Raw genomic sequence first — 22,602 nt, forward strand, 5'->3', positions numbered from 1 at the left:
AAGCCCTGGCGCGCCCATTCTCTCTCTCTCCCTCTATCTGTCTTTCTCTCTGTCTCTGTCGCTCTCAAATAAATAAATAAAAAATATTAAAAAAAAAAAAAAAAGGTGTGCGCCACCACGCCTGGCAGAAAAAAATAAAAAATAAAAATAAATAAATTCCAGGTCAGCCTGGGCTAAAGCAAGACCCTACCTCAAAGAAAAGAAAAGAAAAGAGCCAGGCATGGTGGTGCACACCTTTAATCCCAGCACGTGGGAGACAGACGTAGGAGGATCACCGTGAGTTTAAGGCCATCCTGAGACTACATAGTGAATTCCAGGTCAGCCTGAGCTGGAGTGAGACCCTACCTCGAAAAACTAAAAACAAAGAAAATACAGAAAACATTAAAAACAGAAAAAGACTTAGGGGGACTGGAGAGATGGCTTCATGGTTAAAGGCACTTACTTGCAAAGCCCACCAAGTTCAATTCCCCAGTACTCAGATAAATCCAGATGCACAAAGGTCCTGGCATGCCCATTCTCTCTCAATCACTCTCACTCTCCTCACAAACAAATAAAAATAGTATTTAACAAAAGACTTATGGGCTGGAGCGATGGCTCAGCACTTAAGGCACTTGCCTACAAAGCCCAATGACCCAGGTTCAATTCCCTCGTACCCATGCAAAGCCAGATGCATAGTGGCACATGCATCTGGAGTTTGTACACAGTGGCTGGAAACCCTGACATGCCCATTCTCTCTGTATGTCTGCTCTCTCTCTCTCTCTCTCTCTCTCTCTCTCTCTTTCTCTCTCCCCCTTGCTAATAAACAAATAAAACTTAAGAAAAGACTTAGGTGTATTCAAGTTCTACATACACACATTTACGGCCCTCACTACAGGTCTTGCTGCAAATTCCTTAATTTGCCATCTACAGACCTGCCCATGTTAGGACATCCTCTTTTAACTTATTTAATTAATTTCTTTACTTATCTACAAGCAGAGAGAGAGGAAGAGGGGATAGAGAGAATGGGCGCGCCAGGGCCTATAGCCACTGCAAACAAACTCCAGATACATGTGCCCCCTTGTGCATCTGCCTTACATAGGTACAAGGGAATTGAACCTGGTCCTTTGGCTTTGCAGGTAAGCTTCCTAACCACTAAGCCATTTCTCCAGCCCCATGACATCCTCTTTTAAATTCCGCTCGCGCAGGGACTGAAAAGCAAGACCCGAGTGACCTGCAGGGAGACATTGGATTCTCCACGACATGCATCTTGGCTTCTCCATCAGTATGGCTGCTAGGATATGACTCTATATAGACATGTGCACGTTCAGCATGCTACTGGAAGCAGGCATAGGGAATGCGAGACTACAGAAAACCAGATGTAGCTCCATCTCCACCTGCTCAGACATTTGTGTGTAGTGGCACCAGAGGAATAGAGCTAACACAAACAGAGAGAGGTAGGAGTTGGCAGGCCAGTACACAAAAAGATGGAGAGAGAATAGGGCTGGAGAGATGGCTTAGTGGTTAAAGCCAAAGGACCCAAGTTCAATTCCCCAGGACCCACGTAAGCCAGATGCGCAAGGGAGTACATGCTTCTGGAATTCGTTTGCAGTGGCTGGAGGCCCTGGAGTGCCCATTCTCTCTCTCTCTCTCTCCCTGCCTATTTCCGTATCTCTCTCTCAAATAAATAAACAAAAATAAAATATTTCTTTCAAAAAGATGAAGAGTAGCTTTTCAGAGACTCTGCTCTCTGGAGAATCTCTGCACACACAGGATTTCTTATCCTCGATCATGCCCACAGAGGCTCAGGTGAGTCTCAGATGAATGCCAGGCCATGAGGACCCCAGGTCCGGTCCCCACCCCTGGCTCATGCGCACACGCGTGCAGGTGAGACCCCAAATCCTGCTGCGGCTCTGCGCTCCCAAAGGTATCAACAAAGCGCCTTCAGCTGCCGCTTCTCTCTCAGCCCTGGCTGCCACCACCTACACTGGCACCTGCCTGGCAGCTCCCCACCCACCCCCTCACCTCTTAGGAAGCCAGAAGCCAGGGCCCAGGGCCCGGTGCGGGACACACCTGGAACAGGTTGATGCTGTTCTCCCGGAGGTGGAGCAGGAGGGAGGTCACTGGAGGAGGCGGTGTCTGTGGAAGCCTACATCCCGGCCTCCACAGAGGTATAAGGTGGCCTGTCCTGGCAAGGGACAGTCATTGTTGGGACCTACCAAAGGAGCAAGGCTTGGACCCTCGCCCTACACCCAGCTGCCGGACAAGACCCTGCGTCATTTCTTCCCTGGTAAGAACCTGAAGACAGCAGAGGCAGCAAGGGGCATTCTGGGTATCTAAAGAGATGGGTGGAACCAGAAAAGCATGGCTCTCCCCAGATTTTAGCAAGATTGGCGTTGTAATAGGAGGGAAGGGAACCGTGGTGCAGTAGGCGTCTCTAGTGAGGAGTGCATCCATCTGGGCCCAAGAGGTTGTCCCCTTCCACTCTGGTCCTCAGGGAATGAGGGACACGAAGTACACTGAAGCTGGCGGGATGGCCATCTGTGCTTGGCGTCCTCCCTCCCCACCCCCCCCAGCGCCACAGGAAAGGCGAGGCACCTGCGCACAGCTGATGGGTCCTTTTCCGCCCACGGGGATGATCTAGGTGTGTCTCCTGGCCACCCAGGTAGAACACCTCCACTTGAGCTTCAAAGACAGAGACCGAAGATGGTGGATCTCAGTTTCTTGCCAAGTCCCATGTCTTCTGGGACCCTCTCCCTGTCGTCCCCCCCCCCCCAGCATCTGTCACCTGGGGCCTATTCATGCTTTACTTCTCTCTACACATCTGCCTTCTCCTCTCCTTCTCTGCACCGGGCGTTGGTGCTGATGCGGCAGAGGTGACTCAGTCCCATTTCCTGCCCTCTGGGAAACCATGGATGAGTAGGAGAGAGGATCCTGTGAAGAGAGCAGAACAACGTGAAGTGACAGGTGTCTCAGAAGAGGATGGGGTGAAGGCTCTGGGGATATGGGTGCAGTTACTAAATGCCCAAAGGAATAGAGGTGTCACTAAGGGTGACCCAAATGGAGTCTTGAAGAATGAACAGAAATTCTTTCAGTTGGCAAGGGGGTATGGTAAGCAGACAGAACAGAGACAAAGAATAGCAACATGCCTAGTCAATGGGGCAGAGCCTGGGGAACTAACTGCTCTGCTAATAGGCTAGCCGTGAACTAGAAGAGGTAAGGGACACGCAGGGGAAGTGAGCCTTCCTCCCCGACCTCATCCCCTGCTGAGGAAAAGCCAACGGGGCAGGGACCCCGCTCGCCCTCGGCCTCCTCCCTGGTGTGCCCAGGCTCTGGTGATGGCTGTTCCCTGGTGCGAAAGGAAAGCTTTATTGCCAGGGTTAATGCCATGCTCCAGCTGGGCTCTGTGACTGTAAAGAGAATGAGCACGGAGGGAGAAAAGAGCCCTTGACGAAGAAAGAGGGGGGCGGTCTGGCTTTTCCAGGCCGCTGGGTAACTTCTGAAGCTGACATTTCCTCATCACAAAATGAGGCCCCCTTGCGTTCTCTCCAACTGAGAATCGGGGTGTCTTAAGCACCCTCCCCCTCCCATCTTCACGGGGGGGGGGGGCTTACCCAGTTCTGAGGCCCTCCACAGACATCTTGACGGTCCCCATCTCACTCCTCAGAGACAATGACTATGTTTGAAAATGTCACCCGGGCCCTAGCCAGACAGCTAAACCCTCGAGGGGACCTGACACCCCTGGACAGCCTCATTGACTTCAAGCGCTTCTACCCCTTCTGCCTGGTGCTGAGGAAGAGGAAGAGCACCCTCTTCTGGGGCGCCCGCTACGTCCACACAGACTACAGCCTGCTGGATGTGCTTCAGCCTGGGAACTCGCCCTCAGGTCAGCCTCGGGCACAGGGCTGCTGGTTCTGAGGGATCCTGTGATGTTGGGGGGCCAAGCCACTAGGAGGACCCCAAAACTCCCTCTGCCATGACATGGTCAGGTGTCATCAAGCCCAAAGTGGCCATGAATGCCAGAGTGGAGCTGGCAGGGGTGGTGGAGTGGGAGACACTGGGATGATTCTCAGCACAGCCCCTTGTCTTTTCTTTTTAAATTTTTTTTGTTTGTTTGTTTCTTTGTTTGATTGATTGTTTTTTCTCCCCCGAGGTAGGGTTTCACTCTAGTCCAGGCTGACCTGGAATTCACTCTGTAGTTCAAGGGTGGCCTTGAACTCACAACAATCCTCTTACCCCTGCCTCCCAAGTGCTGGGATTAAAGGCGTACGCCACCACACCCGGCTTTAAAATATTTTTATTTATTGAGAGAGAGAGAGAGAATGGCCATGCCTGGGCCTCTTGCCACGGCAGCCAAACTCCAGATGCACGCACCACTTTCTGTGTCTAGCTTTACTTGGGTCTTGGGAACTGAACTCTGGCCAGCGGGTTATCCACGCAAGTGTCTTTAACCACCAAGCCATCGCTCAGCCTCCCTTTCGTGTTTTCCCTCCTGCAGATCCTACAGACAGTGTGAACTTTGGCTTTAAGAACATGCTGGACGCCCGAGTGGAGGGAGAGGTGGACGTGCCAAAGACGGTGAAGGTGAAGGGGACTGCGGGGCTGTCGCGGAGCAGCACGCTGGAGGTGCAGACACTCAGCGTGGCCCCCAAGGCTCTAGAGGACTTGCACAAGGAGAGGTGAGAGAGGACAGGGCGGGGCGCTACCCGGACGCGGTTGAGCAGTGCACAGAAAGCGTGCTCTGGATCCCAGGTAGAAGGGTGACCTTTGCTAATTTGGTGAGCCCAGGAGAATATTTAAAAGGTGACCCTTCTGGGGGCTGGGCGTTTAGCTCAGTGGTGGAGTGCTTTCCAAGCAAGTACAAAGCCCTGAATTTGCCCTCCACCCCCGCCATTCTCCACACTAAGGTGGGGGGGGGGAACATTACAAAATATGAAAGGTGGCAAACAGGGAGACACTTTGAGAGGCAGCTCTGTAGGGACGACTGTCAGTGGCTTTGGGACCTTGGTGTGTGTGGCCATGCGGCACCACTGGCTGGGAATGGTCAACAGGTCGATGGGAAGAGGAGCCAGGAAAGACATCAGCATAAAGACATAAGATGAGGCAGTTGCTCACAGACCCTCATGTGGAGCGTGCCTGCTATTCTAAGTTCAAACTCAAAAAGCCTCACTTTTCCCCCATTTCTTCCTATTTGGATGCCTGCAGAAAGTCTAATAAACATGCTTATTGTCACCTTTTGCTTTTCCCCCAAGGTAGCGTCTCTAGTCCAGGCTAACCTGGAATTCACTGTGTAGTGTTAGGATGGTCTTGAACTCATTACAATCCTCCCGCCTCTGCCTTATCCCAAGTGCTGGGATTAAAGGTGTGTGCCACCACGCCTCTAGAAACACTCTCGGTACCACAATTTGTGTTAGTCAGGGTTCTCTAGAGGAACAGAGCAAATAGAATGAATAGTATTAAGAGGAAATTCATTGGGCTAGTTTACGACAGTCCAACAACAGCAGATTACCGGCCTGAGAGTCACGGAAGCTGGTAGCTGCTCAGTCCGTGAGGCTGGATGCCTGAGCAGTCCCAAGGCCACACTGAAGGCCTGGAGGTGTCCTGGGAGACGCTGCTCTTCCGTCCACCCGGGAAAGCAGCCAGCAGCACCGGCAGCCAGGCGGGAGGGGAGGAGAACACCCCTCTTCCCAGAGCTTCTTTGATAAAGCCTCCCCTCGGAGAGGGCTCGCCCACTCTGGGGGAAGGGCTCACCCTGGGAGAAGGATTCCTCCTTTAGTTAATCCTTCCTGTAAACCACCTCAGAGGCCCATTTATGAGGAATATCTGCAGATTCCTAGACAGATCAAGTTGACACAAATTTAACCGTCACAGTCATTGACTTTCATAGGTGGGAGACCATTGTGATTTCACTGAGTAGCAGAGACAAAAGCCCAGTTAAAAGGAATTCTGAGTGGGCAGTGAGGAAGGAGATAGGCTGCTTAGGCATACTTTTTGAGATACTGGCCGATAAAGTGAAACAAATAGGCAAATCTTTTCTTCGGAAGCAGGGACATGTTTACATGCAGTAGCAAAGGAAAAGAGAAAATGGAGAGGAAGAGCTGGTTGCTAAAGGCCAGAGAGGGGAAAGGAAGAGCTGGGCGTGATGTCACAATGTCTATAATCCCAGTACTTCAGAGGCAGAGGAAGGAGGGTCAGGGGTTCAAGGTCACCCTTTGCTACATAGTGAGTTTGAGGTTCGCCTGAGCTTCATGCGACCCTGTCTGAAAACAAAAGACAGAAAAATGGAGAAAAAGAATCCCAGAAGACACAGACAGAGAGTGTCCAAGGAGGAAAAGGTGCTCCTGGGCTGAGAGAGAAGGGAAGAAGCAAGTCACCCTGAAGCCCTGTCCTGGGTCAGGTGCTCCACCTCCGGAGGATTACTCAGTTTATCTCAGCACCCGGGGAGGTAGGCGGCTTCATCCTGGTTTTACAGATGAGGCAACTGAGACTCAGAGGGGCTGACCTGCCCGAAGAAGGAAGGTCTGGGTTCCCACTGTGTTCTGACTCCTGGCACCATGGCAAATGAAAAGAAGAAGGCTGGTGGAGGGAAGCTCTGACCCGTTCCCTTCTGCTCCTCCTGCCACAGGAAGCTGGCAGCCGATCACCCGTTCCTGAAGGAGATGCGAGAACGGGACGAGAACCTGTATGTGGTGATGGAGGTGGTGGAGACGGTGCAGGAGGTCACGCTGGAGAGAGCCGGCAAGGCGGAGGGCTGCTTCTCCCTCCCATTCTTTGCCCCACTGGGGCTACAGGTTTGGTTCAAACACACACACACACACACACACACACACACACCCCTCTCTCCTTCCCTGAGGCTCCTGTAACTTTGCTTGGTTGATGTCCATATTCAGGATGTGAAGTAAAGCCACCCTCTCTCTGCTCCTCAAGATCCAGAACCTAGCTGTGCAGATACAAACCCTTTCTCTGGTCAGCGGTACCCAGCATAGGCATACCTCTGTGCCAGGCGCCATAGAAAATATAGTGAAGGTGAAGTATTCCTGAGTTTTTAATCAAGATTTCCTTCATGATCCTCCCAAACTGAAGAGCAGAGCTGCCACCAAGCAGGGGAGTATTCCCCCCTGTAATCCCAGCACTCAGGAGGTAGGGGAATCACAAGCTCAAGTTTAGGCTGGGCTACCTAGCAAGAGATCCTGTCTTGAAAAAAGAAAGAGCAAGAGAGTGAGGAGACAGCTTAGTGAGTACAGTGTTTGCCTCACAAACCTGAGAACCTGAGCCTAGATCCCCAACACCCATGTGAAACGCCACCTGCTGTGGCTCACACTGTAGTCTTAGCACTGTGGAGGGAGAGATGGGGGTTCCTGGGGCCCACTGGCTAGCCACTCTAGACGAATGAATCAGTGAACTCTAGGTTCAGGGACAGACCCTGTCTCAAAAATGAAAGCGGAAGCCGGGTGTGGTGGCGCACGCCTTTAATCCCAGCACTCAGGAGGCAGAGGTAGGAGAATCACCATGAGTTCAAGGCCACCCTGAAACTACATAGTACATAGTGAATTCCAGATCAGCCTGGGCTAGAGCAAGATCCTACCTCGAAAAACCAAAAAAAAAAAAAAGAAGAAGAAGAAGAAAGCGCACAGTGATTAAGACATTGACCTCTGGCCTGGCATGGTGTTACATGCCTTTAATCCTAGCACTCGGGAGGCAGAGGTAGGAGGATCACCGTGAGTTCGAGGCCACCCTGAGACTACATAGTGAATTCCAGGTCAGCAGAAAAAAAAAAAAAAAAAAAAAAAAAAGCAGATAGTGACTTCAGGTTTCCATATACATTTACATTCACACACACTTTCACATACAGACAAACATGCATACACACACACCCTGGGAAGAAATAAAAAGGAAGGACAAAGAGGGAGAGAAAAGAGCAGAGGTTCTTGCTCATAGAAACACATAGGTTAAGGCCCAAACAGAGAACACAGGCTTGAAACTCAGTAGAAATACATGCAGCTCTTGCTCCTGTATCAGTGACTATCCAAGAGGGATGAGGTGGGATTGGAGTATGGGGAAGGCTTAGTCATGGGAGGCTTTCTGAATGGGACAGCTGGTGAAGAGGAAGGAGGAACAAGGCCTGGGGGAAAGCTCGGAGGCGGAACAGAATGCTGCACACGAAGACGCTGGAGCTGGTCGGCCCAGTTCCCATCACGTGTCCAGACCAGGGACAGACAGCTTGGTGGAGGCCAATCACCGGAAATGAGTGGAAGGGCTTCAGAGCTCACGCCATGGAGTCCAGATCAGGGGGAAAGATGACCAAGAAAACCACTGAAGGGTTTCTAACTTACCCAAAGGTTCTCATGACTGGCCCTCCACTCGCTACCCCCAACCCCCAACACACCCTAATGTCTCTTATATAGTATCTTCAAAGAGTCACTCATTCTCATTCTGTAATCCTAGGGATCCATGAACCACAAGGAGGCTGTAACCATCCCCAAGGGCTGTGTCCTGGCCTTTCGTGTGAGACAGCTGATGGTCCACGGCAAAGATGAGTGGGGTAAGCAGAGAGCAGCATGATCTCCTCACAAGATAAGAACCACCCATGCCAGTACCAAGGCACTTGGTCCCCTTTTGTGGCGTTGTCAGGGTATAGGGGAAGGGCTACATTGTGTTGTCCAATGCTGAGGATAGAGAGCGAAAGAGGCTTTGTGTTCTGAACTTCTCTAGGTGCTGGGCACTGGGGAAGCTGTAGGAAGAGACACAAAAATGAACAAGCAGGGCTGTAGAGATGGCTTAAGAACCAAGGTTCAATTCCCCTGTACCCATGTAAGCCAGATGCACATGTGTCTGGAGTTCACTTGCAGTGGTTAGAGGCCCTGTCACACCCATTCTCTCTCTCAAATAAATAAATAAAAATAAATTTTAAAAGATTTAAAAAATGAACAAACAGCCTCTGTTCTCAGGAAGCCAAAGGAGGAGACAGACTCTGTTGCCAGTACTCCATCAAAAGGGAAGGGGCTGGGGAGATTGCTTAGTGGTTAAGGTGCTTGCCTGTGAAGCCTAAGGACCCATGTTCAACTCTCCAGATCCCACATAAAGCAGACACACAAAGGTGAGGTGAGTGCAAGGTTGCATATGCCCATTAGGTGGCGGAAGCGTCTGGAGTTCTATTACAGAAGCCCACCAATTCTCCCTCTCTCTAAAAGAAAAAAGGAGGAAACACTATTATCAAACATGGGAACTTGCAACATCCAGCAGTGGGGATTGAGTGGAGAATTTGATGAGGTGTTTGAGGAGCAGGATCCAGCCCTAAGCAGAGCTCCTGGGCTTAAGACTAGAGAAGGAACAGTGAGTGGGTAATGACCGGCTGGATGCCCTCTTGTCCCTTACAGATATTCCACACATCTACAACGACAGCATGCAAACCTTCCCTCCTGGAGGTAGGTGAACTACGTAGAGGCTCCCCACATCTCCTGCCCTGCTCTGAGTTAGCTAAAAGCCTCTCACTCTCTACTGGCAGATTCTATAATCCCTGCCCCCTTCCAGGGAGACCTAATTTTGTTTGTCCCAAATTCCTATCCATCCTCAACTTTAGGTAAGACAGATAGAGGTTAGAGGCATGGCATATATACACATATATCCCAAGAGGGACAGAAGAACAGAAGGATAGAGACCAGAGGCATAATCAGAAAGATTTGGAGATGGACTATGTGCCAAGTTGTTGGGGGCACTAACACAATCTCTGTGTTTTCATGATGATCATGGTGAGACCTCCTTAACAACAGCTTTAGATAAAAAGGTAGAAATAGTCGGGCGTGGTGGCACATACTTTTAATCCCAGCACTCGGGAGGGAGGCAGAGGTAGGAGGATCACTGTGGGTTTCAAGGCCACCCTGAGACTACACAGTGAATTCCAGGTCAGCCTGGGCTAGAGTGGGACCCTACCTCAAAAAACAAAAACAAACAAACAAAAAAGGCAGAAATAATTTTCATGCTGACAGATGTGTGTTGTTTCTGTCTTCAGAAAAGCCAGAAGAGGGGAAATTCACGTGTAAGTATTCTTTTCTTTCCAGCACGGCTTTCTTCCTCCCCTGTGGACTGATAGGGGGCTTGGGTAAACAGCTTCCCACAAAATGTGTCAGGATTTCCACTGTTTTGGGAAAACGTGTGGGAAGAGTAAATGTTTGGACAAGATGCTCTGGTGATTTGATGCCTCCTCAGACCCTTGTCCCCAAGGGCCTTGGTAGCTATAACCTGTTCCACACATATCTGCCACCCAGCAACTGGGGCGAGAGCCGCTGACTCAGCCATGAATGATACCAGTTAAATCCCTTTCACGTTGCACTAGCTCTTCTGACCAATTCCTGTTTCCCAGCAATGGAGCAGGAGTATCCTGGGGACAGCTGACAGCTTCCCAGGAAACAGAGGGGCCATGTCCCCACACCCCTGATGTCTCCTCCTCCCCCACCCCCTGGGGGTGGCTGCCATTCTGAAGGATCATATTCTTATCTACTTGTTTTTATGTTTCTCATTTCTCTCAGTTATCCATGCGTCCGATGTTGGTAAGGAATTTTTGTGAATTTCTCCCAAGACTTTGCCACACAGGTAGGGGGAGAAGCATTAGGATGGAAGAAAGGGCAGGCAAGAGCTGAGTCCCAGATCCTGGGATTCAAACCACTTCTGGAGTCACTCTCCAGTGCAGACTGAATAGACTCTTAGGATGCCAAGTCTCCTAGAGAGCCTGGCTACACTACATCACCACCCCTGGGTACAGACCCATTGCTCTCTGGAGCAGTACCAGCCGGGCCTTCACTTAGTTGCCAAAGTCATTCTTTATCCACAAACTCTTGAAGAGGGGAAATAGACCTTCTTTATGACTTTCACTGGTGTGGTTGAGAATGGAGCTCAAAGTGTGCTGGTATGGGATGAAGTCTGAGGTCTCAAGGATGACTGACTTAGCCGGGCGTGGTGATGTGTGCCTTTAATCCCAGCACTTGGGAGGCAGAGGTAGGAAGATCAATGTGAGTTTAAGGCCCCCTGAGACTATATAGTGAATTCCAGGTCAGCCTGGGTTAGAGAGTGAGACCCCTACCTCGAAAAAATTATCAAGCCGGGCATGGTGGCGCATGCCTTTAAGTGAGACCCCTACCTCGAAAAAATAATCAAGCCGGGCATGGTGGCGCATGCCTTTAATCCCTGCCCTTGGGAGGCAGAGGTAGGAGGATCGCCGTGAGTTTGAGGCCACCCTGAAACTCCATAGTGAATTCAAGGTCAGCCTGGGCTAGAGTGAGACCCTACCTTGAAAAACCAAAAAAAAAAAAAAAAAAAGAAAGAAAGAAAGAAAAATTAAAAAGAATCAAACAAACAAAAAAACAGGATGATTGACTTGACTTGGGTTAGATGACAATGTGGGTCCTGGCCTACCTCCCTGGCCCGCCCCTCGTGTTAGGGCTTTAAGGAAAACTTCAGAACCGCGTTCTTCCGTAAAGAGAAAAGGCCAGGCTCGAACTGGGGACAGAGCTTGGGGCTCTGAGGAACGCAGGTGAGGGAGCCTATGGAGAGAACCCCGGTGGGAAAGTGACAGGCTGCTTGCCACGTCGACTGTCCCCCTAGGGGAGGCACATGAGGACTTCCAGACACTGAAAGAAGAGGTTCAGAGAGAGACCCACGAAGTGGAGAAGCTGAGTCGAGTGGGGCAAAGCTCCTTGCTTAGCTCCCTGAGCAAACTCCTCGGGAAGAAAAAGGAGCTTGAGGACCTCGAGCTCACGGTGAGACCCCACAGGAGGGCGCAAGAAGAAGGGGAGCACGAGGGTCTGGGTGGCCATGGTGTTGGGGTGGGGGGGTACGGGGTTGCCGACAGTGGCATAAAGTCACTACTGGCTACAGGAACTTATAGCAGGTACCTACCCCAAGGAGGGACAAGCGCCCCCAGGCTGCATAGCCGCCATTGCCCACTGAGTTCCTGGAAAAGGGGGAACAGTACAGGCTAACCCCTCTGAAGGCACAAGTTTCTCTAGTGGACAAGAGTAGGAAGCCAGCAGGCTGGTGGGGCCCTCTGCTGGATGAGAGCTGGAACCTGCCCAGAGTCCAAAACATAGGCATCAAAGAACCCAGGAATATCCCTATTTTCTAGAATTTGACTCAGGGGACCTTTAATCCCAGCACTCGGGAGGCAGAGGTAGGAAGATCGCCGTGAGTTCGAGGCCACCCTGAGACTCCATAGTGAATTCCAGGTCAACCTGGGCTAGAGTGAGACCCTACCTCAAAAAAAAAATAAAATAAAATAAAGCCCAGCATGTTGGTACACACCTTTAATCCCAGTACTCAGGAGGCTGAAATAGTAGGATCGCCATGAATTCAAGACCACCCTGAGACTACATAGTAAATTCCAGGTCAGCCTGGGCTAGAGCAACATCTTACACTGAATAAAAAAAAAAAAAAAGATGACAGTTACTGTGTGTCAAAGGACTATTGTGTGTCAGGTTGGACCCTTTACCAGGTGGTGCCTTAATCACTCATTTTATCACTCATTTTTCTTCACAGCTTGAAGGGGCTCTAGACAAGGGACATGATGTCACCCTGGAGGCACTCCCAAAGGATGTCCTACTATCAAAGGAGGCTATGGGTGCTGTCCTGTATTTCCTTGGTGCCCTGACAGGTAAGTAGAAAATGAGGTCAACACTTCCTGTAAGATCATTGAATCACGTGAATGAATGAATGAGTAAAGGACAGGTAATTTATTACTACAGTTAAATAGTTTATATGCACATTTAAAAATATATTTATCTGAGAGAGAAGGAATGAGCACCCCAGGGTCTCCTGCCACTGTAAACAAACTCCAGAGGCATGTGCCACTTTGTGCATCTGGCTTTATGTGGGTGCTGGGGAATCGAACTCAAGTCAACAGTCTTTGTAAACAAGTTCTTTTAAGCACTGGGCCATCTCTCCAGCCCCATATACACTTTTTAAAATTTTTACTTTTTTAGAGCTAGAAGGATCACCATGAGCTTGAGGCCACCCTGAGAATACATAGTGAATTTCAGGTCAGCCTGGGCCAGAGTGAGACCCTACCTCAAAAAAAAACAAAAACAAAAAAATTTCTTGGGGTGAGGGAAGGTATTACCATGGGATTTTTTTTTATAATCATGGAAAATGTTAATAAAAATTAAATGAAAGAAAAAAAAAGAAGTGCCCTGGAGAGGGTGGAATGAAGCCTATTTAGCCAGCATTTATTGTAAGACTCTTTCATCATTATCAGTGTTCTGGTGTTCATTCTTTATAGCGAAGTGTTAATACATCATGTCTTACTTATTTTAGCAAATCAGTTTACTTCCTATATTTAATTATAAAAGTTAACTTCATTTAAAATTTTATTTGCAAGGACCCTTTTTCCATTTGGCATCACGTTTTGTTGCCTGCCTAGCTGAAGACATACTGTCAGCCTACCCTGAGGCAGTCCACATATGTTAAGTGTTCATTTTAAGTAAAGTACTCACATTATATAGGAATCCATATTTTGGAGGTGCTTGATCTATCTATCTACAAAAAGAAATAGGAATTACTTTATTATAAAATGCTCCTAGAAGTCTTAATTGTGTTTATTTTTAAAAACCTGTAATATTAAACTTGTGTGCATGGAAGTAATTAAGGTACATCGTTATTGTAGCTTAACAATTGTACATGGTAAGACTTTTTGTTACTGTATGTTTTTATTGCCCATCCTTAGGCAAGCATGAATAAAAATTATGTTAAATGTAAAAAAACAAAAACAAAAAAAAAATTTACTTTTTAACAAAAATGGTAAAAAAGAGAGAGAAAGAAGAAGAAGAAAATTTACTTTTTAGTATGTGGTACAGTGGCAAAACAAGGGAAACTCTGTCTTAAGCAAAATGGAAGGAGAGGACAAACAGCCCAAGGTTGTCCTCAGATCCCCACATGCGGGCCATGATACCCTCCATGACACCCACCATGATACCCACCCACCCATACACACATTTCATACACACACATGCACATAGTTTTAAAATGTGGTCTGTTACTAAAGACTCAGTTGATCATATTGGATGGCTTGAGAAAACAGCCTTGTCAATAAAGTTGGGAAATTGCCCTAGATTTTTTTTTTTTTAGTTACATATTCAAATCTTCTGCATATAGCTAAACTCATCACTTTCATATTGATTCATGCCTGTTAACTTTAGTTTCAGAGGGTCACATCTTCTTATTTTGCCCCTACATTCTCTCTTCTCCTCTGCACAAAACATTTTCCCACTTTGAAAAACTCTGTGGTCCTTCCAGGTGTAAACTGAGATGTTAGTTCCCTTTAGAAAGCTGCCCTCAAATGCCAAGACCAAAGTAGACCACTCACCTATGGCTCCCTTAATACCCTGGATTGTCATGTCTGTAATTTTAGCACTCAGGAGGCTGAGACAGGAGGATCACTGTGAATCCAAAGCCACTGTGGGTTACATGGAGGATTCCAGGCTAGGTTGGGCTACAGAATGAGAGACTATCTCAAAATTTAAAATAAAAATATCCTGGATTATAATTACACGTGATTTGTCATCTCCCCAAGACTGCAAGTTATTGTGTGAAGGATTTTCCTTAACGTGCAGCCAAGGTACTTGGTATTGAGCAAGCATTTACTATGAATGAAGGATGCGTGAGTCCATCAGTCAATGAACCCAAGTGTGCAGAACTTCTTCAGACGCGGCTTGGAGTCTGCTTCCTTCTGGGCCAGCAACACACATCTCTTCATCTGCTTTTTTTTTTTTCCCCCTCCAGTGCTAAGTGAAGCCCAGCAGAAACTTCTGGTAAAATCCATGGAGAAAAAGATCCTACAGGTGCAGCTGAAGCTGGTGAGGAAAAAAAAAAAAAGAAAACATGCCAGAGAGCGTTTGGGATGCAGTGGCTAGAACCAGTGGAAAGATGCAGCCTTAGTCAGGTGATAGACATTTGTTGGGGAGGGGCTCACATTATCCCAGGAACTTATGCGCCCCTCTTTTCTCTCTCTTTTTTCCTATTTATTCTACAAGAGACAAAAGAGGGGGTTGTGTCTATGATCTGGGCTCATTTGCCTGTTCTTAGGAGAAAGACAATAATCTCCAGTTTTGCTCACTCCTAACCAAGTGATGTGAACCAATTTAAAAAAAAAATATATACTTGCAAGTAGAGAAAAGAGAGAGAATGGGCATACCAGGGCCTCTATCTGCTGCAAACAAAGTCCAGACACATGTATCATTTTGTGCATCTGGCTTTATGTGGGAATGGGGGAATCGAACCCTGGTTATTAGGCTTTGCAGGCAAGTGCCTTAACTCCTGAGCTATCTCATCAGCCAGAGCCAATTTCTTAAATGTATGTGATCTAAGTTGATTCTTCTGTAAAATAGGGCTCAAAATAAACTGCCCACAGTATAGGATTGTTAAGGGACCCAGATAGAGGGCTGGAGAAATGGCTCAGATAAAGGTACTTGCTTGCAAAGCATGCCTGCCCTGATTCAGTTTCTCAGTACTCAAGTAAAGCCAGATGCACAAAGTGACACATACATCTGGAGTGGGTTTACAGTGGCAAGAGTCCCTGGTGTACCTCTCTGTCTCTACTAAATACATTTTAAAAAGAGTTGGAGCTGGGTGTGGTGGCTCATGCCTTTAATCCCAGCAATGGGAGGCAGAGGTAGGAGGATCGCCATGAGTTTGAGGCCACCCTAAGACTACATAGTGAATTCCAGGTCAGCCTGGGCTAGAGTGAAACCCTAACCCCCCCCCAAAAAAAAAAGCAGTTGGAATGCAAAGTAAGGAGTACGATAAGGGGTGCAGCCTCTTCGTGAGTTAGGAAAGAGGAAGAGGGCTTTCTAGTTTTGTTTTGTTTTGTTTTCATGCAGCCTTGGTTTCTTGCAGGTGGAGAGCACCATGGAACAGAACTTCCTGCAGGATAAAGAGGGTGTTTTCCCCCTGCGACCAGACCTGCTCTCCTCCCTCGGGGAAGAGGAACTGACGCTCACGGAAGCACTAGTGGGGCTGAGTGGTTTGGAAGTCCAGAGATCAGGCCCCCAGTACACATGGGACCCAGATACCCTCCCCCGGCTCTGTGCCCTTTATGCTGGCCTCTCCCTCCTTCAGCTGTTGACCAAAGCTTCCTAATGTGCCTTCTCTGCCTGCTTCCCTAATGCCTTTCCAACCTTATGTGGCTGCCTAGAACACACCAAGGTGTTCAGAGCCACTAGACTTAGGATATGTGAAACCCCAGCTGGTCACCCTCAATCACCAAATTCCACCTGCCCCATCATTATCTCCCCCTGCCCTCTGCCTCAGTTTATCTACTGATGTTCAAATCCTGAAGATATGGAAGTATTCAGACTTTTAAAACTTTGAGCCATTTCAACAAAGCTGAAAAAATAGACAAGTTAATTTCTAGGTCTAATCTTTCTGAGCTCACAATGATCCTCATGATCCTCCTACCACTTCCTCCTTTAAAAAAAGCTTTACTGGAATGAATGGAAAATATGTCAATCTTAGAACATGTCTTTGATGTCTTTCTTTAAAGGAAATTCTTATTTGTGACAAAAAAAAAGAAATAGATATTATCCATTTGTATATATTACTTACACTGTCCTCAGTCCACCTAGAAAATGCTCAGAGAATTATGTGTGCATAGACCATAGACTGTACATTATAAAGTGAGATGATGGGGCTTCTGGAGAGATGGCTTAGCGGTTAAGCGCTTGCCTGTGAAGCCTAAGGACCCCGGTTCAAGGCTCCATTCCCCAGGTCCCACATTAGCCAGATGCACAAGGGGGCGCATGCATCTAGAGTTCGTTCGCAGAGGCTGGAGGTCCTGGCGCAGCCATTCTATCTCTCTCTCTCTGTGCCTTTCTCTCTCCGTCTGTCGCTCTCAAATAAAAATAAACAAAATTTTAAAAAAAAAAGTGAGATGGGGGCTGGGGAGATGACTCAGGAGTTAAAGGCCCTTGCTTTCAAAGCCTATCAGTCCAGGTTTAATTCCATAGCAACCATGTGAAGCCAGACCCAAAAAGTGGTGTATGCATCTTGCATTGGTTTGCAGTGGTAACAAACCCTGGCACACCCATACACACACACATGCAAATAAATTTTTAAAAAAATTAAAGTGAGGGCAGATGTGGTGGCACACGCCTTTAATCCCAGCACTTGGGAGGCAGAGGTAGGAGGATCACTGTGAGTTCAAGGCCACCCTGAGACTACATAGTGAATTCCAGGTCAGCCTGGGCTAGAGTGAGACCCTACCTCGAAAAACAAACAAACAAGCAAAAAATTAAAGTGAGAAGATGGTCAAAACAGCGAGTCTTCAATTAGCCGGGCGTGGTGGCGCTCGCCTTTAATCCCAGCACTCCGGAGGCAGAGGTAGGAGGATTGCCATGAGTTCAAGGCCACCCTGAGATGACAGAGTTAATTCCAGGTCAGCCTGGACCAGAGTGAGACCCTACCTCGAAAAACCAAAAAAAAAAAAAAAAAAAAAAAAAAAACAGCGAGTCTTCAAAAGAGAAAAGTTGGTGCCCTCTAGCCCTGGTTGGGGGTTGGGAAATGGAACGATCCAAAGATGTATAACACAAGCCCAGAACCAAAAGGTGACAAATTCCAAGTTTTCTGAGCATAAAGGAAAGGGAAGAATATTTGCAAATAAGGTAGGCATAAATTGTTAAGTGAGATTTTCTTCATTTTCCATCTTCTACCCTCAATCCAGAGTGTTCATAGAAAGATAAACTTGGCCTATGGAGCTGTATGTTGCAATTTCATCAACCTGCTGGGCTTAGGTCATCCTCCTCAATGTAAAGCTTGCTTTGAACATCTTTCACCATTATTTTTCTTTAATCATATTTATTTAGTTAGTTGCATGCATACATGTGCGTGTGTGTACGTAAGTGTGGGAGTGCCAGATTCTCTTGCCATTGCAAACAAATACCAGACACAATGTGAATGTCTTTAGCCATTGAGCCATGTCCCCGGTCCCACCAATCTCTTTTGTTGTTGTGTGTTTGTTTTGTTTTTCGAGGTATGTCTCACTTTAGCCCAGGCTGACCTGGAATTCACTATGAAGTCTCAGGGCAGCCTTGAACTCACGCGATCCTCCTACCTCTGCCTCCCAAGTGCTGGGATTAAAGGCATGAGCCACCATGCCTGGCCTTTTTTTTTATTTCTTATTTTTTTGGTTTTTCAAGGTAGGGTACTGCTCTAGCCCAGGCTGACTTAGAATTCACTCTATAGTCTCAGGCTGGCCTTGAACTCACAATGATCCTCCTACCACTGCCTCCCAAGTGCTGGGATTAAAGGAGTGCACTACCATTCCCAATTCTACAGATCTCTTTTATTTAATGTTTTATTTTTATTTATGTATTTGAGAGAGAGAAAGAGGCAGAGAGAGAATGGGCATATGAGGGCCTCCAGATGCTACAAACGAACTCCAGACACATGTACCACCTTATACATCTGGCTTACATGGGTCCTGAGGAATTGAACCTGAGTCCTTTGGCTTTGCAGACAAGCGCCTTAACCACTAAAGCCATCTCTCCAGCCCTCCACCATTCTCTCTTAAAGTAGCTTTGTAAATGAAATTATTTCTCCAAGGCTTCAGGCATGCACTGGGCATGGTGGCACACATATCTAATCCCAGCACCAGGGAGGCAGAGGTAGGAGAGTCACCATGAGTTCGAGGCCACCCTGAAAGTACATAGCAAATTGCAGGTCAGCCTGGACTACAGTAAGACCCTCCCTCAAACAACAAACAAACAAAGCACCCAAGGCTTTAGGCACAAGCTGCTTCCCTCATTCACCAAGAATTCATGAGCAGCTGCCAAGCTTTGTATTAAGTATCCTTCCCCATTCTGGGCATCTTCCAAAGCCTCACTATATTGCTCATGGACCTACTGGGTTGTTATCTGCTGACTTGATTGCTTTGTCTTTGTGATGTAAACTTAATAGAGTGATGAGCTAACATCCCAACTAACCAGAAGGGTGACTTCTTTGATTGTAAGGATGAACAACAAAGCTAGTCTGTTTTTCACCTTTACCACTCTCCCCCACCCCCCAGTGGCAGACGTGGTATAATAAAGGTGCTGTAATGAGTTTATTCCAGTGATAATTCAAAAGTCCTGTTATCTACACCCCCAGCCCTGAGGAAGAAGGGCACACTTGGGAAGGAATTGGTCCAAGGATATTCCCTAATATTGGAGCACACACTTTTCTATTTGGCAAGGCGTTGCTTAACAGGCAACCATTTGCCTCCTGAGAGGATGTGTGCTATGTTCTCTTTATATATAGATGCAAAGGAGAAAATAGACAAAATGTACTCTCTGCACTCTGAGTGAGTCCTTACTAGATTGTGCCTCGGGTCAGTCTAAGTTCTAAATGTCAGGACTTGGAGCTGGGAAGATGGCTCAACAGTAAAAGATGTTGCTTGCAGAGCCTGAAGGCCTAGGTTCAAATCCCTAGTACCCAGGTAAAACCAGCTGCACAAAGTGGCTCATGAATCTGGAGTTCATTTGCGCTGGCAAGAGGCCTTGACTCACCTAGTCTTCCCCACACACACTCCCCTCATTGACTACAAGAAAATAAATAAATAATATAATGTAAAAATAAAAAGTAGCCAAGCATGATGGCACATGCCTTTAATACCAGCACTTGGGAGGCAGAGGTAGGAGGATTGCCAGGAGTTCAAGGTCTCCCTGAGACTACATAGTGAATTCCAGTTCAACTTGAGCTACAGCAAAAAAAAAAATAATTAAAAAATTAAAATAAAAAGTAGCTGGGCATGGTGGCACATGCCTTTAATCCCAGCACTCAGGAGGCAGAAGTCCGAGGAACCTCATAAGTTCGAGGCCACCCTGAGACCTGGACTAGAGTGAGACCCTACCTGGAAAAACAAAAAATGAAAAAAATAATAAAAATCCGGGCTGGAGGGATGGCTCAGCGGTTAAGATGTTTGCCTGCAAAGCCAAAGGACCCAGGTTCAATTCCCCAGGACCCACGTCAGCCAGATGCACAAGGAGCGCATGTGCCTGGAGTTCCTTTGCAGTGGCTGAAGGCCCTGGCACGCCCATTCTCTCTCTCTCTCTCTCTCTCTCTCTCCCTTCCTCCCTCTTTCTCTGTCAAATAAATAAAAATAAAATATTAAAAAATAATAATAATAAGTAAAATAAAACTCAAGACTTCCATTTAAGGAAGCAATGAAGTTTTCAAGATCGAAAGCAATTTTTCTGGTTTTTTTTTTTTTGTTTATTTTGTTTTGTTTTTTCAAAGGTAAGGCCTCATTCTAGCTCAGGCTGTACTTACTCTGGAGTCCCAGGCTGGGCTTGCACTCACTTTGATCCTCCTACCTCTGCCTCCTGAGTGTTGGTACACCACCATGGCCAACTAGAAAGGGAATTTTTGTTTTGTACTTTACGAAACTGGAAGTTGGGCTGGAGAGATGGCTTAGCGGTTAAGCGCTTACCTATGAAGCCTAAGGACCCCGGTTCAAGGCTCGATTCCCCAGGACCCACATTAGCCAGATGCACAAGGGGGCACACGCATCTGGAGTTCATTTGCAGTGACTGGAAGCCCTGGCACGCCCATTCTCTCTCTGTCTCTATCTGCCTCTTTCTCTCTGTGTCACTTCGAAATAAATAAATGAAAATAAAAATAAATTAAAAAAAAAGAAAGTGTAAGATCCCCAAAACGAGGACCCCACGCTCTGCCCGGATATGGCGACACCCCAAATCACTCACGAGAAGCGGTCTTGACGCAAACTGCAAGAGGATTTTATTCCAAGCGCGCTGGGGCCCACAGTCGTACACCGCACAGGGGTAGAGGACTGCAGAGCCCCGAATGCAGAAACGGGTCAGTTTTTATAGGGTTTCTAACAAAGCCTGTGCATTAGACCAATCATTTTTTTAACATCAGGAGCCCGCGGGGTGCGAGCCAGTCAGTTTGTGCCACTCCATAGTTTCTAAGCCAATTAGTTTAATTTGTTCAAGCCCCTCGTGGACCAATCAGTCTCCTATGACCTTGGTGGTCAGCATTTGCGCAGGTCCTTGGGTGGGGGTAGCAGAGTGTGGTATCAATCTCCTATGACCTTGGTGGTCTGAGGCAGACTGCTACAGCTTATGGTGCGGGCTACTAAGGCTTACAGTGTGAGCTATTAAGGCTTATGGTGCAGGCTATTTACAGAAACCAAATAAGTGGTTCACTTTATTACTCATTTCCCATCCTTGAGGGCTATCTCATGCCCTTTTTACCTAGTTTTATATTAGGAGCGGGCTCTGATATAATGAGAAGAGGGATTCTTTACTTGCTTCCAACAGAGAGTAAAGCCTGGAGTTTGAGGTATGCAGGGGCCCGCTTAAGCTCCCTTTGGAGCGTGATAGTATTTCTGGGCTTCTGAATTCTTGGGCCTTTCAGAAGAAACTGGAAATTGGCCGGGTGTGGTGGCGCACGCCTTTAAACCCAACACTTAGGAGGAAGAAGTAGGAGATCACCGTGAGTTCAGGGACACCCTGAGACTACATAGTGAATTCCAGGTCAGCCTGGACTAGAGTGAGACCCTACCCTGAATGAAAAAAGAAAAGAAAAGAAAAGAAAAGAAAAGAAAAGAAAAGAAAAGAAAAGAAAAGAAAAGAAAAGAAAAGAAAAGAAAAGAAAAGAAAAGAACAAGAAAAACTGGAACCTGTATTTTCCTCCTGGCTTCACTTAAATTGCAGAATCACTAGGCTGGTGGTGGCGGTGCTGTGTGTGTATGTGTGTGAATGTGGGGCCGGGCATGCCACAGGGGGCCATGTGGAGGTCAGAAGACAACTCCAGGTGTGGGTCCTTGCCTTCCACCTAGTTCCCCAATGCTATTGCCAAGCTAACTGGCCCATGAGCTTCTGGGATTCTCCTGTGTCCACCTCCCTTTAGGCCAAAAGGGTGCTAGGATTCCAAGCTCTGGCTACAGATAGTTTTTTGTGGGTTCTGGGGTTCCTAACTCAGATACTCATGCTTATCCACTGAGTCATCTACCCAGCCCCTAGAGGAGTCTCTGGAAAACAAGTGCACAGGCTTTCTAGTCCAATTTCCTTCCCTTTGTGTTCACCTTTAAGTACATCATTATTCTGCTCCCCATTTCACAACATATGGATTATATAAAGGCCCCATCACCCTGCTCTCAGAAGCCTCTGACAGTTCAGACTCCACCCTTTTTCTTCCACCCACATAATACAATGCATCCCAGAGCAGAATAGAATGCAGAATGCCTACTTATCCAGACAGCTGGACTCTCCCTTACACTACTTTGTTTTGATTTTTATTTATTTATTTATTTTTGGTTTTTGGTTTGTTTGTTTTTGTTTTTGTTTTTAATTTTTATTTATTTATTTGAGAGCGACAGACACAGAGAGAAAGACAGATAGAGGGAGAGAGAGAGAATGGGCGTGCCAGGGCTTCCAGCCTCTGCAAACGAACTCCAGACGCGTGCGCCCCCTTGGGCATCTGGCTAACGTGGGACCTGGGGAACCGAGCCTCGAACCGGGGTCCTTAGGCTTCACAGGCAAGCGCTTAACCACTAAGCCATCTCTCCAGCCCATGGTTTTTGGTTTTTTTGAGGTAGGGTCTCACTTTAACCCAAGCTGACCCGGATTTCACTCTGTAGTCTCAGGG

General features: G+C 47.4%; 1 protein-coding gene across 2 annotated transcripts; it reads left to right on the top strand.

The window, feature by feature from the left end:
- Positions 1-3,648: 3,648 nt before the first annotated feature.
- On the top strand, positions 3,649-16,247 carry Gsdma (gasdermin A). 2 transcript variants are annotated; one of them, XM_004655461.2, is made up of 11 exons: positions 3,649-3,862; positions 4,475-4,655; positions 6,602-6,767; positions 8,422-8,518; positions 9,354-9,401; positions 9,986-10,012; positions 10,503-10,523; positions 11,575-11,729; positions 12,505-12,619; positions 14,743-14,816; positions 15,856-16,247. In XM_004655461.2, the coding sequence occupies exons 1-11, from the start codon at positions 3,649-3,651 to the stop codon at positions 16,096-16,098; spliced, it is 1,341 nt and encodes a 446-aa protein (XP_004655518.1). In that variant the 3' UTR covers positions 16,099-16,247. The 2 variants fall into 2 exon arrangements, with proteins under 2 accessions (XP_004655518.1, XP_004655519.1); XM_004655462.2 differs by lacking the exons at positions 9,986-10,012; positions 10,503-10,523 and adding an exon at positions 9,963-9,971 and having other exon boundaries at positions 9,354-9,405; positions 11,546-11,729.
- Positions 16,248-22,602: the final 6,355 nt, after the last annotated feature.

The sequence above is a fragment of the Jaculus jaculus genome, chromosome 9 (assembly GCF_020740685.1).
Source record: "Jaculus jaculus isolate mJacJac1 chromosome 9, mJacJac1.mat.Y.cur, whole genome shotgun sequence".
Classification (NCBI taxonomy): domain Eukaryota; kingdom Metazoa; phylum Chordata; class Mammalia; order Rodentia; family Dipodidae; genus Jaculus; species Jaculus jaculus.